The following is an 18,605-nucleotide window of genomic DNA, read 5'->3' as shown; positions in this document are numbered from 1 at the left end:
TTTTTGTCAGTTGACTTTTCTGATAGTCTGATAGTGTATCTCTACCTTTTCCCATCTTGGTGTTTTTTTTTTTTTTTTTTTTTTTTTTTTTTTTGTTTGTTTGTTTGTTTTGGTTGTTTTGTTTTGTTTTGTTTTTTTTTGTTTTCAAAATACTCGTTTTAATTCTTGCCCATTTCAGTGAGGTCCAACAGTGATAAAAAAGAGAGTATTTTTATCAGCCTTGCTGCCTGATAATATAAAGTGTATGTGTGAGTGTTGGTGTCTGCTACCAGTCTTGGGATGTTGGATGTGGTTTGACTGACAAAGCAGCATGAGGTGTAAATTTGCACTCAGCTTCTGTAGCACTTATCTGAGATGTGTTGCTTTTTGAACATTGTGTTCAGTTAACAGTTTCAATAACTTCTGGAGGTGAAAGGACAGGGTCACTACTATATTTGTCAAAATAGAAAAAAAAGCAGCCCTCTTGAAAACCTCATCTGAATTCAGCTTCTGGTATTTTTGCTATTTGCCAAAAAAACTGAGAGTTGCCATCAAGTACTTAAATCTCTGTTTGTGTGAGAGGTGGGTGGGCTGTGGATGAGCAGGGGAGGAGTGGTTGCTGTGGGCAGTTCAGCTTCCCAGCTGTGGGCAGGTATAGACAGAAGGAATGGTCCACCCTGGGGCCAGGCCTGGCCATGAAGGGCCCAGCAGTGAAGTGTTTTAAGGCAGAGCATGTATATGCCTTTTCAGCATAATAATTTTGTCTTGCTGTGGATAATTCTGTCCCTCCTGGTACATAAAACCGCAGAATGTTCCAGTAATGTTCCAGGCACAAAGAAAAGAGGATGGCGAGGACAACTTTAGAGCAGATAGAGCATCCTCCTGGTAATGTGGGAAGGAGGGCATGGGGTTGGTCTGAGAGCTGTTCATGCACACACAGCCCTGGTGTGCATTTTTAAGGCTCTAGAAAAAGTCAGTGAAGTACAAAATAAAGAAAAGTTGAGGCAGTTACTGTGAAAGTGCCGGGAAGGTGTTTCTGATGATGCACCTGACCATCCAATGCAGCAATATGAGCAGTGGTTTCAGAATTAGTAACTCTTTCATGGAGCTTACTGGAGAGGGCAGAGACAGTGGATATTCTCTTTTGTCCTTACCAAAACTAGCATCAGCTGGTTGGTTTAGTCAGCTTTTGATCTATAACTATAGCTACATCAGACTAGTTCTGTGTCTTGGTTGTAGAACAAACTCAAGGTCAAGTCTGTTACAAAATGGGACTATATTTTAAGAAGATAATCTGGTTCATTTGAAGTAGGGTCAAAGTCTCTGAACATAGATGCATCTTGTAGTTGAGGAAAGAGCTTCTTTATCAGGATTTACTCTCTTTTACCAAAAGAAAAGCCTTTGTTAAATCAAGCTTTTCATTAACCTCTCATCACATGAAACTGAATCTTATTTTTCTTTACAAAGACAGGTCACAGGGTACAGGTAGTTTAGACATTTAGATTGTACCTCTCTGATTTATGTAGCAGAAATAAATGCACTTATGATGAATATATTCATATTTTTTGCTAACCTGTTTCTTTTTTTGTTGGTTAGTGAATGGATCTTCAGAAGGAGAGTTGCTAAAACTGACAGAAAAGTAAGTATGTGTTTGTTATATTTTGCAAAAGTGTATATCAGAATTAGTGCTACCTGTGTTTACAGTCAATAAATCCTTTTGTTATGTTGATTCTTAACTTGTTTAAATCAATAATTTTATATAGCCTCAGAAGTCTATTTCCATAAAGTGTTTTTACTTTGTGCAAGTAGGTAACATTATGTATTTCTGAATTTGACCTGCTGTCAGTTTTCCATATTGACTGTTTTTAACAGCCAGAGCTACTATTGTGAAGGGAAGATTTGAAAAATACAATTCTAGCAGCTGCATATGTACCTTCAGTGTTGTATAGTAGATAATTTGTCACCTTTATAATCAACAGAAAGGTTTGAACTCCTCAAGTCTGTGATGTCTAGCACAGCATGACTAGAATCTTTTAGGGTGATGGTTTATTTCCACTTGCTTTAATAACTATCTCTGCTTTGAAAGTCGCTTTTCTCTGGGCAGAGGTATTTTTTTGTTCTGCTGGCTCCCAGTTTAAAACAGGAAGTATCTGCATGTTGTGAACAATGTATTCTATCCATATAATCAAAATGTGGGGCTCTGTACTAAGAAATGATGTGCTGCATTTTGATCTCTTTCAAGCTGGTTGAGTTGATGAAATAAGTCAAAGTTACTATGTTTTATTAAAAAGTAGAAATTATTTAATAAATAGATGTTGAATTACTTTTTTTAAAGTTCCAGTATTTTTAGCAGAACAGTATTAAAATTGCTGTAAGGTGTGTGTAGCAGGTGTATGGACATCTAGTATTTGCAATATGTGTATATTTCAATAGAGCTGTTTATAGTATCTCTAAGTCCTTTAATTTTACTGATTATATTGAACTAATTTCTAGTTCCATGTTCTTGCCCATACTCTGAGTTATTTTTGCTCCAAGTACATTACATACTTTACATAACTTGGAAGATTTATTTTAAAGGGCTGATAATAAAAAAATGTATGTACAGGGCTTATGCATAATACATTATATTGGGAGAAATCCTGGAACATTTATTTTTTTTGCTTACTGTCTTTTTGTCTATTCTTAATGAGTCTGGTTTTCACTAGTTGTATTTTTATTGTCTTTAGTGGCATATCGAAGAGATGAAATGTGGTCTGAGGGGCGATACGACTATGAAAGGGTTCCGAGAGAACGTCTCCCTCCAAGGATTCATGGTGATGTAAGTGTATAGTAAGCATTGTATACCTTTATACAATCATCTGTACCATAGAGGCTGTATTTATGTACCTGTGTAAGTTCCTAGTATACCCCAAGTTCTTTTTTTCCCTGTTCCTTGAAGTCAGCAATCTAGCACATGCATCTGCACAGAAATAATAGGCTGCCTATAGAATTAAGTCTTGGGTTTTTGTGGTTTTTTAAATTTTCAAATCTGTTGGAACTGTTTTAGAATATTTGTATTTTGGTAAACTAATTTTTTTTGGTGTAATTCTTTCTGTTATTAAACACAGGATTTTTAATGACTTCTGGGGACAAAGGGACTATGTTATATTTTTCCATAATCTTTTTATGTTAATATTTCTTTTAAATAGCTTGAGGTGATAAAGGAATTTCTTTCATGATTGTTCTTGTCACCAACACAGGTTTTTTATGATTGTTAAATTATAGGATAAGATGTTTTTAACAAGTGTTGAAAGTCTTTGCTAAAGTTATGCTTTGGAGTCCTGTAAGGGAAATGCTTTACAAGAAGAGTGTGAACAGAAATCTACTTTGTAGCTACAGAGTCTTCTGTGATGTGTTGTGTATGTATGTTATGCTTGTAAAAACAAATGTAGAAGCTGTCCTTACTGTGTTATAGAATAACTTCAGAATGCTTTTAGGAATTCTCTGTTCCACAGAGCTGGGTGATGTTTTTCTTCCGTGTCTGAAGTCTCTAACAAATAAATAAAACAGGTTGTAGCCTTGTCTTTGGAGGTATTATACTGTAATTAAAATTTTTGATATTTCTGTTTACATTCTGTGTAATGTACCTTTGGCATAATGAAATTTTGGGTACCAGTGCCTGTTACCTGACTTCTCTTTTGCTATGGTAAATAATAGCATAGCTGATTTACTGTATCTTCTGGGTTCCTCCTGTTACATTTTCAGCTTTCTCTTTGGAAGCTTACCAAGAGTAGTAACTTAGTAACTAGTTACATAGGCTTCTCTGTTGAGTAGTTTATTAGTGTTTGGCCGCTCTGTGACGTTTTTAACTCTTTACAGGCAACTGCAACATTTCTGCATTTTCAGCAAGCTGGAAATCAGATTGATTTTCACAGGATGTTTAGCTACATCTTTCTCCAAAATACTTATATAGGGCAAGAGGAGAGGCAGAATGTATTTTCACAGATTTTTTTTTTTTAAAGTCATTCGAATAACATATTGCCAGTTTAATTTAACTATTGCATCATTGACTTTTCTAAATTCCTGTAGTCTTTCAGGCTGTCCAGGGAATAATGTGTGATTAGGCCTTATGAAAATTTGCAGTCTGAAAGATGTGATGCACTCATTTTGATGCAAGAGTTAACTAGATAGTTCAATGGTAGCTTTATATAACATATATTTGGAACTGGGGCTGAAGAGAGTAACAAAGTACACTCACCACAGTTAATATTATCCATCTGTACTAAAACAACTCTCCCAGAAGCTAGGCAAACCAAGATATAGTGTCTCTCTGCTATACTGAAAGATGGATATGGAGTTGCTTCTCATACAGCTCTGCAGATTCAATATAGCTGGAAGGCAGTTCCTGTCCTTGTAAGCCTGTGCCATTGTATTTATGTCCACATGTAGAAGTCTGCTTAATTTTGATTAGACAAGTGAAACAGAATTAATTTGTTCAATCTCTTAATATGCTTGGTGCTTACTGATAGTTAGTATCTTGGAAATGAGGTGTGCTGATGCTACAGAAATGGAGTATCTTTTTTTTGAAGAGAGCAAGAGGTATATCCTCATCTAAACTGGGTGCTAATTGTATATCAAGTACAGATTGTGGTTGAAACACAGATACTGGTAAAGAGCATAAAATTGCAAGCACTTGATACAATTGTGCAAGTAGGATCCTCATAGAGCTTTCATGTAACTGTTCCTCTGTTTGTCAGTATAGTTATGTGTTGGGGTCTTCTGAGTGAGGTTAAAGCATGGAGCAGTTTTATTTAAGCTGCACAGCACATCTTTGTAAGACACCAAACTAAAAAAAAAAAAAATTACACGTGGAGGATGTTCAATGAGTAGATCAAGCATTGTGACTGTATATGTAGTCTCCACTTTGCACCAGTATGGCTCTAGGCTGGCTTTTGGATTGCTCTCTAGTCTGTTGGGTCGTCTCTGAAATCAGAGCTAACTTTTTTTTTTGCATGACAGTATTTAGTAGTTTGTGAATGCAATGTATTTTTCTGCAAAAACCATCAGTGCATTATATTGTGACTTCTTACTTTTAAAAAAATAGCTTTAGTGTCTTCCCTCCATGCTAAATTGCACATGCTAAGTCTAGTCTCTGCATTTGTAGCTTGTGTTTAAGGCCCATTAAAAAATGTTTTGCTAAAGGAAGACTATTTAAAATACAAAATCTTGCATTCATGTTTTCATTTGCTTTTTATTTGCAGTTGACTTATATAAAACTTAGTTCTAATAAAATTGAATTTGTATCTTTTGCAGTTGTGCAATTTGTACTTAATAAACAAAGAATTTTTGTATTTGACAAATGGTATATGACATGTTATTTGAAGGAAATAAATTAATTTTGTGTTCTAGCAAAAAAGCTGCCTGAAATTTGCACTAAAAGAAAAACCTTGAGTGTTAAGATTCTGTCATTTTATACTGCATTGTATTCAGTGTGTGCTTGTCTATTCAGATTATGAAGCAAGGTCTATTTTAACTACAGTCTCTGCAGTGTGGAGGATGTTATGGACATGAGGAAAATTGTTAGTATTTTCAAATGGAGTATTTTTTTTTTTTTTTTTTTTTGTAGGCATCACAGGTAACTTTCTTTGTTGCATTCTAAAGATAACGTAAAAATGTGAGAAATACATGGAGCTAACTGATACTCAGAAAATAAATAATGCTACTGCTTATAAACTTTCAAAAGACAATTAAACCATGTTTGAAATTCTCCCTCTATAACTAAACTTGTAATGCCTAATGAATTGAATATGAGTAATGTCCAATTAGATTTAATGAGTTATTCTGGCATGATTTTTAATATTCACTGTTTCCCTGTGCAATTTCTTCTCTTAAATCCCTTATTTAGAAATAACTTGGTTCTGTTTTTGTTTATTCATTGCAGATTTTCAGCTGTTGAAAGCAATATTTTTTGCTGTTATGTTTGTTTTGTTATTTAGGGTGATTACCACAGAATAGTGAACATTGTGCCCAAGAAGCCACCACTGCTGGAGAGACCTGGGGATGGGGATTACAGTCGCTATGACGATTACGGGCACGCCGAGTACAGAGACTACGACGAGGGTCACGAGGGTCGGAGCTTTGCCCACGACCGGAGGAGTGGCCCCCCACACCGCGGCGTGCGTAAGGTGAGTCTTCTCATGTGTTTATGATGTTCATTCTCCCATTAAGGCTTGAATACTGGGTAATTCAAATACTGGGAAGGTCATTATTGTTGCGCCCTGCAACACAGCTGTTTGAAATTCTGTAGTTTCAAGGTGTTGATGATAACTTATATTTCTTGAAATCAGAGCACATATAAATATATGCGCTTTGGAAACTTCTGTAGTTCTTGTGTTTTGTGTGACATTGCAGATTTGCTCTCTTGAATATTGACAGAAGAAGAGAATAAAAAGTAAAGGGATACAGTGAATAAATTGAGAAAATACTTGCTGCAGGGGTTAATATTTTTTTAGCTTATTAAATGCTTTGGTTTTGCAGTAATTAAGTAACCATTTGGCAACTAACTGTACTTGACATCTGACACTGAGATACATGTCATGCAGTCGTTTTGCATATGTTTTGCAGGATGAATCAGGATACAGATGGGCAAGGGATGGTCATCCTACAAGACCTGAATACAGGTATTTTTTGATTCTAGTAGTTCCATGTATAGGTTGCATATTTAGGGCATTTTACTTGGTCATCAAAATGGTTGGTAGAGCAGACCAGTGAAATCACAGGGAAAGGACATCTGTTGAAGTAAAAGACAACAGTGGAAAAATGTGTTTTAGTTGTATTGAAGTAGAAATTAAAGAAATTCTATAACATGAAAGTCTCTATTTTAGAATTTGTTTAGTAAGGATAGGAGGCATAATGATAGCATCTTTAGGATGGTAACCTGGAAGTGTATGTAATTTAATGCAGCTCTGATCAATCACACTTTTTACAAGATTTAAGAGAATTCTTTGGTCTATTATTGGATTCTGCAGCTGCATTACACTGGGTATGCAATATAATGATACCTGTGCCATTTTAAAGTTTGGTGGGATAGATCGTGGAATTAGGAAGTTCACCACAGCCCTCTTCTGAGCTCCCTGTTTTCTCAGCTGAACTAATGAGTATATGTTTCCATCATATGTTACATTAATTTCTATGAACTCTTCTTAGTCTGTACCTCAGGTTCCCATTTATGAAATTTAAGGACTAGTAGTAAATCATAGGGCTGTAATGCAGGCATATGCCTGCAATGATGTTTGATAGGGATTATTTGAGTTAGCAAATAAAGTGCACTCAAAATAGAGTTGCACTCAAAATTTTTGGACAAGGATGAAAGTCACCTTAAATTTAGACAGGAATCGATTGTTAGTATAGGTGAAATAGTAGCAGTCTGATCTAAAAATGTCATCTGATGGCTGTGCTTTTATATGCCACATCCTGCATTTCCACTTCTCAAGATGTGTGGTATACCAGGCCTGTATTTGTAGATATTGCATTGTGGTGTTACTCGTAATATCACAGAAAAGCTCATTGTTACTGCTATGTATTTAAAACTATGGTTGTACCATACTAAGATTAACAGAAGTAAACCGAGTTAAATATAGACATCTGGCCAGTTGGAAAAACTACTGTTAAACCAGCAGCAAGTTTAAAAAAAAGACTGCAAGCAGGTCAGAAAAAGCTCAGACAGGCTTGCTCAAGGCCTTAGTCTTGTGCTGTTGCAAACTCAGTATGAAGCTGTTAGTAGGAACATCCATACAGGGCCACACAGTTGCAGTAGATACCTATTTCATTGAATGGGATGATTTAGGCATAACATGGATGGGTTATTCTATAACCTCACAATAAAGGAAATCCTTCATATATTGTAAAGCTCTGTGTGAAATGGACTTCTTTCAGAATTGCATTCTTGGGGCTAGAAGAAATAATAAAGGGTTTTGAAAAGGAGTGCTTAATAAAAACTTGTGTAAAAGTTTTTTTCATCTTTTCCTCTCAATTTAGAAGAATCAGAGCTGCTTAAAGCTTAGGAAAAAACCTGAAAAGGCTGAGTGTCAGCCAGTTTATTGTACACAGAACAAGAGTGGCACCCAGTGGTCAAAAGATTGTGTTAAATGCATCCTGATTTTTTCCTTTCAAAATGTAAGGTTAAAAGGTCAGCTCATTTTGTTGAAGGCTCTGTAAGTGTGTTGTGTGGTATATGATAGTCCCATCTGTGTATTTATTACATGCTTCAGAGTATAAAACGGTTACACAACTGCAATAATGCTGTGAATGAACTTCATAAAGATCCATTGCAATTGAATGAAATCCTACTGAGTCATTATATAAATACAGTAAATAATCTTGAAAGTAAATTCTTGAGATCAGACTGCTAAACATTTGTAGTGTTCCATGTTTGTAATAAACTTAATTACTATTTTTGCATATTGCCCACTATTGAGCAATGTAGTGGATCTCAAGGAGAAAATCAAAGTACATTTCATGGTATATGTTATCTCCTGTGGTGAAAATGCTAATTACTTTCTATTTCAAAGACATTTGCTCCACAAAACATGATATTAAAAAGTTAATTTATGCAAAAATTCCTTCTTGTTGGATATGTTTAAAGTTATTTCAGGTAAGTTCTTTGGAGTACATATAGTTGTTTTTTTTTTCTTTGAGGAAGATGGAGGAGGTTTAAGATTATTTTAACCAGAAGAACTTTTTAAAAAAACTGCATGGAACATGGCTAAAGGATACTTAGAATCTGGACAATCAGGAGACTTGTATGGTTAATGGGTTTTCATAGTTAGCACAGTGACTCTAAATTCTTAAAAATATTGGCTTGTTTATTGACAGAAATAATCGCTTTCTTGACTATTTTTAAAATCACAAATAGCAGCTAAAAATGTGCTGTAAGAAGTTGTTGTCAATACGATGTTAGCATTTCCTTTTGACTGTTCATCATTCACATTTTGGTTTTTGAAAACATACTTGTCAGAAAGTAGTTTCTGATCTCTTAGTCTTTGTGTTTGTCTTCCCGCTATCTTGATTTAGAGTGCTAAAAACATTACTTGAGATTGTCCCAAAGTAAAATGCTGCTTATCTGCAATATCGAATGTCCCTGAGTTAGTCCTGTGTGCAGTTTTGGGCACCACAATATGAGAAAAATATTAATTTATTGGAAAGTGTCCAAAGGAGGGCAACAAAGATGGTGAAGGGTCTTCAGGAGAAGGATTATGTGGAGCAGCTGAGGTCACTTGGTCTTTCAGCCTAGAGAAGAGGAGACTGCGGGGAGACCTCATTGTAGTCTGCAATTTCCTCGTGAGAGGAAGAGGAGGGGCAGGCACTGATCTCTTCACTCTCATGACCTGTTACAGGACCTGAGGGAATGGCCTGACGTGTCAGAGGAGGTTTAGGTTGGTTATCAGGAAAAGGTTTCTTGCTCAGAGGGTGGTTGGGCACCAGAATGGGCTTCTCACGGAAGTGGTCACAGCACCAGCCTGAAAGAGTGCAAGAAGTGTTTGGACAATGCTCTCAGGAACCATGGTGTGACTCGGGGATGTCCTGTGCAGGGCCAGGAGTTGGACTTCAGCAATCTTGTGGGTCCCTTCCAACCTCTCATGTTCTATCATTCTGTAATTCTCTTAAACTTTGCTGTTGAATAAACCAGCAGTTAGGGATTTTTTTGAGTTTCTTTTCCTATTGTTTCTTTGGTGGTATTTTGTTGAGGTTTTTTAAGCTTCTTGGCTTTTTCTTAAAAATCTGATATGCTTGCTTACTTAGCATTTGTAGAGTTGTGGCTTCAGATGTGATATGTCTAGTGACCAGCAGCAGTTCTCCATGAGTGACAAGAGGATTGCTGATGTTCCAGTATTTGGCTTACTGTCTTTTTTTTTTTTTGCCTTCCTCCATGTAGGGTTATGCTCCAGTTTCCAAGCAGCTGTCATTTACATCGTAGACATTATCACATCTAGCGCTGAGTGGAGCATTACTGATCCTTCTGCTATTTTCTGGAGCACATGCTTTTTGAGAGTTGTTACCCCTGTTGTATACTATGTTTAGTGAACGGCTATCATCTAGACCATGACTTTTTCATCGCAAAAATAAATATTTTATACGTAAAAAATAAAGTAATTCAGAGGATATGTGGGGCACACAAATGAGTTCCAAGCTCTTACTCTCCTGTTGTCACCTAAGGAATTCTGAACTCCAGAAGCTGATGTGAGTTTTGTTTTAATGTGATTTGAAGTGCCTTTTGGTTCAAGTGTCGTGGCATATGTAAAAAATTGTACATCAGTTTGGAGAAAAAATTCTGCACACATTAAAGGCAATTTTAATGTCTTGGTTGCTGATGCTGTGAGAATTGTGAGACTTAGCAATTGAAAGGAATGGAGATCATTAAGAGGTGACTTTTTGTACATTTATCTTGTACTGAGGTTGATAATTTCTGCAGCCGTGTTACTACTTGTCTTCAGCAATATATTAAACTCATTTATGCAAAGCACCCATGCATGTCAGATTTTTTTTTAAAAAATCAGGGAACTATGTTGAGCTATATGTTGAAGGATTCCGGTTTGCAGTACTTCCCTATGGGCCTCAATAGCAATGGATTTTGCATCCAAGTTCATTTTTATAAGGTCAGATGAACTTTTCAGTGTGAAATACTTTAGAAGTTTGTTAGCTGCTGTTCACTTTAGTCATGCCAAATTTTAATCCTTTTGAGTGTACAGAGCATTACTTCATTCTTTTTTTTTACCAACCAAACTGAGTTCACAAGATGTGAAATATACAAAACTTGGCAACTTAAGATGGGTAAGACTCATCTTCAAAGAGAAGCTACAAAATGACGCACTTGTAAATCCCAGCTATACATGCAATAAATTTGATCCTTAGAGTTACCTGAGGCCCAGATTCTGGTAAAATAAGGATTACCATATTTGTAGAATAAGTAAAAAGTAGACTCCTGAGAAATGGATTACATAGGACATTTTTAATATCTCCTCTTCAGCTGTTTATATGAATAATTTTTCCTTTGTTCGTAGAGGAAACATGTTGCTACTGTGTGTGTTGTTTTGTTTATTTGTAGGTTGGATTTTTCTCCCATGATCTAAGTGAAATTAGGAAGTAGTGTTAGTAGTCCAGTCTTTAATACTAATGCATTTGTCCATTAAAAGCAGATCTGCTTATTTCATGGAGTACTTAGAAAATATTTTGTAATAAATGGAAATACTGAAATAATTTTGGTGCTAGAAATGAGAGAAAACTGTCTGGCAAAATATAGGAACTTAATTGTAAACAATTTGTGATCCATGAACAACTGAGATTCATCAACCAGTTCTATGTTTTGTTTTGGAAGTATTTTAAATCAGTGGCTCATTGTCTTTCCTCTGAAAAATTTTTGTGGTTTTCTGAACATTAAACTTGCAATTACCACTTTAGGGTGATAAAGCATAATATATCTTGGTTTTTCTAGATGCATACACTTTCACGTGAGAATGTATTTACTGAAGGCTGTGGAGTAAATTGTTTGCAAAGCGGGGGGGGGAGGGCAGAAGCTCAGCAATCCTGGTTTTTTGATCTCTGCTTGAGTTACCCTTCCATTTAGTGATTAACCCCTTGTAAGTGCACAAAGCAATGACAAGATGTTGTAGAGTTGTGGTCTGAAGATTGTACATTGAGAAGAAAATTCTTCTTTGGTAAGAAGGGTTATTTTAAATGAAAATCTTTGATGAGAGAGCTTCCAGATAAAAGTAAGGGTCACTAATCTTCTCTCAAGCAGTATTTGATATAGAGAGTCCAGATGTGTAACAGGCCAAGGCAGTTTGTCACTGTGCAATAACCTTTGAATTACAGGGGGTAGGTTGTTTCTTGGGTTTTTTTTCTCCTCTCTGTATGTGTTCTTTAATTAATGAAATAGTGAACATGTTTAAATAGTATAATATTTTAAAGCAGTGTATTATATTGTGGGAAGCCTTTAGGCTTTGGATTTAAACTTTCTTGTAACATGTCTTGCATATAGAAGATAAACTTAGCCAAAGGGATTTATGAGATGGTGCTATAAATGTACATAAGTCTGCTGTTTGTTGCAATGTTTGACAGCTCTTAAGGGACACCATACAAGAAACTCATTCTTTATTAAAAAGCACGTGTGGAGGCAAATAAATATGGCAGTCACCCAAAGAAAATGGTCTTGCTTTTGACAAAAATTGATAAGCAGAGTTGTAATCATACTCATTAGCACATGCCTTTTTCTTTTAATAAATAAATAGAATCTCTGCCAGAACATTGAACCTCTCAGGTATTCAAATGGCTGAGTTAGCTTGTTTATTCATATACAAAATTACAGTTTCCTCATAATAGATCATTGTGGTAGATTCGTTATACCTGTCTACAACTCCAGGCAAGGACTTGTCTGTTGAAATCTTTTGCTCAGAAAACCCATTGTGTTAAGCTGCTAGCTAAATCGGTTTATCTTGGCTTATGATATTTTGGAGGGTGGAGGGGGAAAATTAGAAGCTTTTGGAACAAGATAATAGGTAATACACAACTTAAAAGTGGATTCTGGTTTACACTAAATATCTGATGACTTCATATTCAGTTCATGTTTTATGCAGCACTCTTACTGATTCAGTAGCTGCTACGTTTTCTTTAAGAACCGCTTTCTGCTCCACGGGCTGTAGCTCTTTTTTGCTTGGGACAACCAATTTGTTTGCAAACTGAGATTTATGTTTCATAATTTGACTGTCATTACTCAGTCAGAGTTAAATATGTCAGATTGTATGTCAGCACTTTGGGGTTCTGTAGGTCTGTAAGTTTTTATTTTGAATGGATTTTAAGAACTCAAATCTTCTCATGCAGATACCACATAGCATTTTAAAAATGCCCTGTGCTGAACACTGAGTATAATCAAAAGCAGTTCAGAAGTGTCCACTGTTGGACGTCAACTGAAAGTAAAAAAGTTTCCATTTGGACAAGTCTGATTTTATTGCTGTGGTGAATCTTTCTTCCATTTAACTTAGAACTCAGAGACCAACTATATGAACACTGCCTGTTTTCTTACTGGGAATTTTATGTCAAACTGGGTTTCTGCTGCATATGGGCCTTGTGTGCATACATCTGGAATTATGCTGCAAACTTCATTCAAAGCAAGACTGCTGTTCATCCAGTTCTGAAATGTTTGTCACTTGAGAATGGAGAGAAAAGAAGAGCTTAGTAGACAGGGTTTAAACTGAAGAACTTTTTTGCCCCCATCCTAAATGTAAAAGTATGGGGAGGGGGTAGAAATTCCTCTTATTTTCAACTGGGATTTTTTTTTTTACATGTTGTCCTGGTTTAGGGCAAATTTGGGAGGAAATTTCTAAATGTGTCTCTCCAGAAAGCAGATTTAAGCAGCTCCTCCTTTAGCTGGTTAGGGAAAAGATTTCCTTGGAGAAAAGTGGAAAAAACCTGTTTATTTAAAAAGCAAAGTATTCACAAGCATAAAAATTGAATAATATTAAACAATAAAAACTTTTGCTGTTCTGAAGAGATGTAAATTCAGAAAGTCCTTGCTGTGGAGTGTAGCTCGGCTCACCCAGTCCCTGATCAGTCCCTCCTGCATTGAAATGCAGCATCCTGGGCCCTGGTGAGCCACAGGTGTGAGCTCCCAGTGGTTTTTTGGGTTTGGGTTTTCAGTCTAGGGCAGGGCTGATCAGTTCCAAGGAAAAGAAGAGTCACAGTCCGGAGAATTTTTCTGCTTTAGTTTGCTAAAAATTAACTAAAAGCAAAGAGGAGCTCTCTCCTGTTGTCCATGCTGCAGCCAACACAGTCCGTGAGAAGGAATGAAGGAATGCGGATGAATGAGTGCAGTTTCTGATAACAAACTCCACGCGTCTTCTTTCCTTCCTTTGTTCTCTGAACCCATCTTTAAGGTGCAGAACTTAATATCTAGCATAAACAGAACAGAGTATTGGGGATACAAGCGTCATTAAGTCACCCTAGGATACATGTTTTAGCTAATTGTGTGGCTAAATTGGAAGGTGAATGTTGCTTTTACTGGCAGCTACTTTTCGTTGCTGAGAGATTAATATTTTAAATATTTTTCTTTGCATAACAATTAACTGTGATATTTATTGAAGGCTATTTTATTTTCTTTGCAAAATTTATCCATCTGATGCTAAAAAAAAGTTCGCTTTTAGTAATTGCATACTGATAGTTTTGTTCCTTTTGGAGGATCTTGCAGAATTCTAATTGGTTATGCAGTTTCCATCTCAGGATGAGAGAAAGGAATTTAAATGATTAAATTAGCAGGACTTCCCACTACATGATTTTTTTTTTTCTGCTGAGCTTGTAAATAAACAGCCTCCTACAATAGAGCTGGAGTGTTATATGAAATGTGGGATGGTTCTAAATCTTGGATTTTACTTCTCTAAAAGCCCTGAGAGAAAATTTGGTATGCTTGTTTTGTAAAGCGTAATTACAATAGGTATTTCAGTCTGATTCTGTGTGGATAGCATTTTTTATACTTTGATCCTTTTAAATGTATCAGTTACATTAAAATACAACTTCCCTGCTGTGAGTCTGAGGTGTTGAGAAAGGATAAAGACAGATATTTATAAACTTCGCAAAGAACATTTTTATAGTCTTAAAAATTGTTGAATAAGGAATGATGAGGTAGTAAATTGACTTCTAAGTATTTATTTGACAAAATTACAGCAAACGCACCAAATCTGATAAAAAACCCCAAACCCCAGAAGTTCTCATCATGTCAATTCTCAACTGCTATCATGTTTATTTGTCTTGCTTTTGATCGAAAGCTGTGTTACATTTTAAGGATTTATGGCTTTTTGTGTGTGCAACTGTTTGCCACTGTAGTTTTTTAAGGTTTTAAATTGTTGTATAAAATTGATGCCGTCATTATATTTTTTTAACAGGGGCTATTGTGTTAGAAGTGTTTGCTACAGGTGTTGATATGATACACCTATAAGGAAAAATTCAGTAGTCTGTGCAAACTCAGTTAAATTTTGTAATAACATTGATTCATCGTTTAAAACTAAGTCATATCTTGGGAGAATTATGATTTCCTTCTAATAAATGTTGTTTACATAATAAACGGTATGCTAATAAACTGTGAGGAGCTCCTCTGTTTACAGTGTGTGGTAGGGTAACATGCCTAAAAATAAGATTACATACCTTTACACTGTAAGGTCTTGGTTAACATGTCTCTTAAAGGAAGTCTTTGTAAAGTGAGCTCACCTGGTCCAGTCTTATAGTTAGCACTATAGATGGTATCAAAACTAGCAGGTTAATGCTGGATTGGGAAAAAATGAGGCAAACTCCCATGGGTAGCACTTGATTATTCTGGAAAAGTTTCCTAACTACTTCATTGAAAAACAGCTAGCTACTGAGAGATCGTGGGAGAAGGAAAGAGAAGAGGAGGAGAGGAGTCTCCCTTTGAGTCCAGACAACACCTGTTAAGATGGCATTTAACTAAATCAAATCATGTCATTCATCAGCCCTATGAATTGGGCTGATGAATGTAGTCATGGCTTTCTCATGTTGAGGTGCATTTCACAGAGGACTTTGACATAATTTCCCTTATGAGGGTAAATTCTTGTTCATTATCTGTTATGTTCCAAGGACTTGTTTGTTATATTTTGAATATACTAAATGCTTTAGATTTGATTTCCACTGAGAGAGAGTGGGGATATTAGGATACAGGAGAGGATAGGAAAAAGTTTTGTGTCACTGATAGTTTAGGCATCCATTTGTTAAGCATTTTGCTTTAAAGAGAAAATGTTTGATATGCCATTTCCATCTACTCTTGTGTTTAGAGTGTTATGATCTACATCTGAAGAAAAGTTCATCAATAAAGCAATTCCATGATCTCATGCTATTGGTATTATTTTTAAAAGATTATACTATTTTTATATGGTAACAAATTATTGCCGGTGTTAGTCTGGACATTAGTTCATGATATATATTTGCATAACCTTAAAGGTTCTTTCCTTTGCATATGAAGCTCTGTAGAACTTGTTTATGAGCTGACAATAAATGCTGTTGTGTAAGTGAAACTGTATGTTAGTGTCATTACACACAACAAGGTCAGCCAGCTGTGGAAATGTCTTCCTCTTCATAAGACTGACTTTCAACAGGTGCATGTGTTAAATTAAGTCATATCTTATCTAGCCTAGTAAGCCTAATTATTTTTTGGAAATGATGCTTGAGAGCATGATTATGAAATCTGAAAGTAAAATGGAAAAAATGTTTTAATGCGTTGACTTATGGAATAATAGAATGGTTTGAGTTGGAAGGTACCTTCAGAAGTCATCTAGCCAACCCCCTGCAGTGAGCAGGAACATCTTCAAGTAGATCAAGTTGCTCAGAGCCCCATCCACCCTGACCCTGAATGTTTTTCCAGGGACAGGTTATTTGCCACCTCTGTGGGCAAACTATTTCAGTGTTTCAGCATCCTCATCATAAATATTTCCTGGCAGAGCCTTTTCTTTTCCAGGCTGAACACCACCAACTCTTGCAACCTTTCATCACAGATGTGCTCCATCCCACTTTATAATTTTTGTTGCCCTCCTTTGTACCTGGTCCAGCTGTCCATCCATGTCTTTCCAGGACGTCAGAGCTAGGTGCAGTGTACCAGGTGGGATCTCATCAGAATAGAGTAGATGGGCAAACTAATTCAGGTTTAATGGGTTACTAGACTCAGTATGCATTCTACAGTTTTTATGCTGTTAGATGCAGTTTTTGAAGCATTTTGTACAAGGATTATCTAAGTAAGGCAAAAGATTATGTTAACAGAGGAGACTAAAGTATAAAGCAATTAATTACCTTCTTTAAAACCTCTTTTCAGCTACTATTAATTTATTAATACTTACTAAAACTTATGTCTGTTAAACAACATTCTGTTTTAAAATTTATCTTCGAACTTAGTTTTTTACAGCCAGACAGTGTTGCTAGATATGTATGTCTGTTATTTTAGGGAAGAAAAAAAGGAGGCTTCTTTGAAACTTACAGATTCTAACTTCAACTGCTCTAGAATTCTGTGAAGGAACCTGTTTTATTTATAATTAATTAAAAGTCACGAATGTGGTAGAGAGACTGGTTTTCCTACAGTAAAAGTATATTTCCACAGCAGTTTTAACTATCTAAGCAGGTGCCATTGCAGTCCTTCCCCTCTCCCTGGTTCTGTTTCAGGTGTTTGTACATTTCATGTAGGTTGGTTCAGTGTGCTAACCCACCACAATGAATTAAATATTTGTCTGTCAGTTTTGTTGTCTTGAGAGAAAATATCAATGCCAGCTTAGGCACAGATGGAAATATGGATCCAAGGAAGGTTGCAGAGTTCAGGATTGCAGCAGCACCAGTTTCAATCAGTATGAGCTGTTTTGGAGCTCCAAAGTTAACTGTTATTAAATCACTGAAATAAAGCATACCAGAGTTGCAAAAGGATTTTTATTAAGGAATTTACCCAAGCAGCATAGCTTATCTATCTGTTAAATATGTTCAAACAAGTGATATTTATAATATATAGGAAATGGCCTACAGAAAGAGGCAAGAGATATTAATGTTTAGTATAGAGATAATGTAAATTGTAATGAAAGTGAAGGGAAAAAGCAAACTGGAAAATAAAAAAAGATAAAGCTGCCTAGCTGAATAATTTATAAGAGGAAATGTCTCTTTTAGTTTTCTGATTTTGAACAAACTATATACTTGACAGGAAGGAATGAGATCACATAAAGAAAAATCCCATTATGTGCAATAGATTTTTTTCTTCATATGTGTATAATGTCTTTTATATTGAGAAATCCAGAAGCAGAGGTAGCAGTGTGCTAACTTTACTGAAATTTGCTACACATAAGTCCATACCACTGTTACAACACTTTGAGGCATATAAACAAGTGGAATCTATTTGACCCAACTGCTTCAAATCTCACTGTAATTTAAAAATAAAACCATAGGGATCTGTGAAGTATTTTTCCCATACAGAGAAAAAATGGAGTGTTTTTCTGATTTATAGATCTCATTAAAAGATTTGGAAATAGAAAAAAAGTAAATATAGTAAGGGTATTGTCTGTCAGTATTACTGACATGAGGTATTACTGCTTACAAACCTGTTCTACAACTTGCTCTTTCCTTTTACAGCTTTTTATTGATAGTGTTAGAAAGTCAGCTCCAAGAGTTGATCGAATCAGCATATCCTAGCACTCCTTGTTGCATTCTTTTGTCAATGAACTAATCACATTCTGCAGCACACTGATGAAAAGCTTAAGTGCTCTTCCAGCAGCTATATCATGGTTTCTGGGTTCTTCTGTGGAAGGATTTTAAATATAGCTTTTGGGGAAAGAGTAATAGCTTGCTGAACATAAAATTCACATATGTCCCTAAAATAAAGTGCAAAAATATTTCTTTCTGGGGCTTTGTGTGTATAAAAGGCAAGTGCTTGTCTACATTTTTAAATTGTTTGGCATGTACTAAGTGTGAAGTGAAAAACAAAATAAATTCAAAGCCCTCAAAGAAAAGACACTTCTGAGGGGTAACAATGTCCTTTGGTAGTTCAGGGAAATGTTTTAATTTCCTGTGTGCTCGTCTCTGTCTGAGGCAGTACAACAGTAAAACTGCAATCACCTACATAGGAA

General features: G+C 35.8%; 1 protein-coding gene across 3 annotated transcripts in view; it reads left to right on the top strand.

The window, feature by feature from the left end:
• PPHLN1 (periphilin 1) overlaps positions 1-18,605 on the top strand; it is a 66,373-nt gene that overhangs the window by 3,915 nt on the left and 43,853 nt on the right. For all 3 annotated transcript variants that reach the window (XM_083859969.1, XM_083859967.1, XM_083859968.1), the window contains 4 exons: positions 1,576-1,618; positions 2,706-2,797; positions 5,955-6,143; positions 6,583-6,638. In XM_083859969.1, coding sequence (XP_083716095.1) covers position 1,618; positions 2,706-2,797; positions 5,955-6,143; positions 6,583-6,638 — 338 coding nt within the window. In that variant the 5' untranslated portion in view covers positions 1,576-1,617. The remainder of the gene's footprint in view (positions 1-1,575; positions 1,619-2,705; positions 2,798-5,954; positions 6,144-6,582; positions 6,639-18,605) is intronic.

Source organism: Zosterops lateralis, assembly GCF_965231275.1.
Source record: "Zosterops lateralis genome assembly, chromosome: 4".
In the NCBI taxonomy this organism is placed as follows: domain Eukaryota; kingdom Metazoa; phylum Chordata; class Aves; order Passeriformes; family Zosteropidae; genus Zosterops; species Zosterops lateralis.
This window is presented reverse-complemented; position numbering and strand designations above follow the sequence as displayed.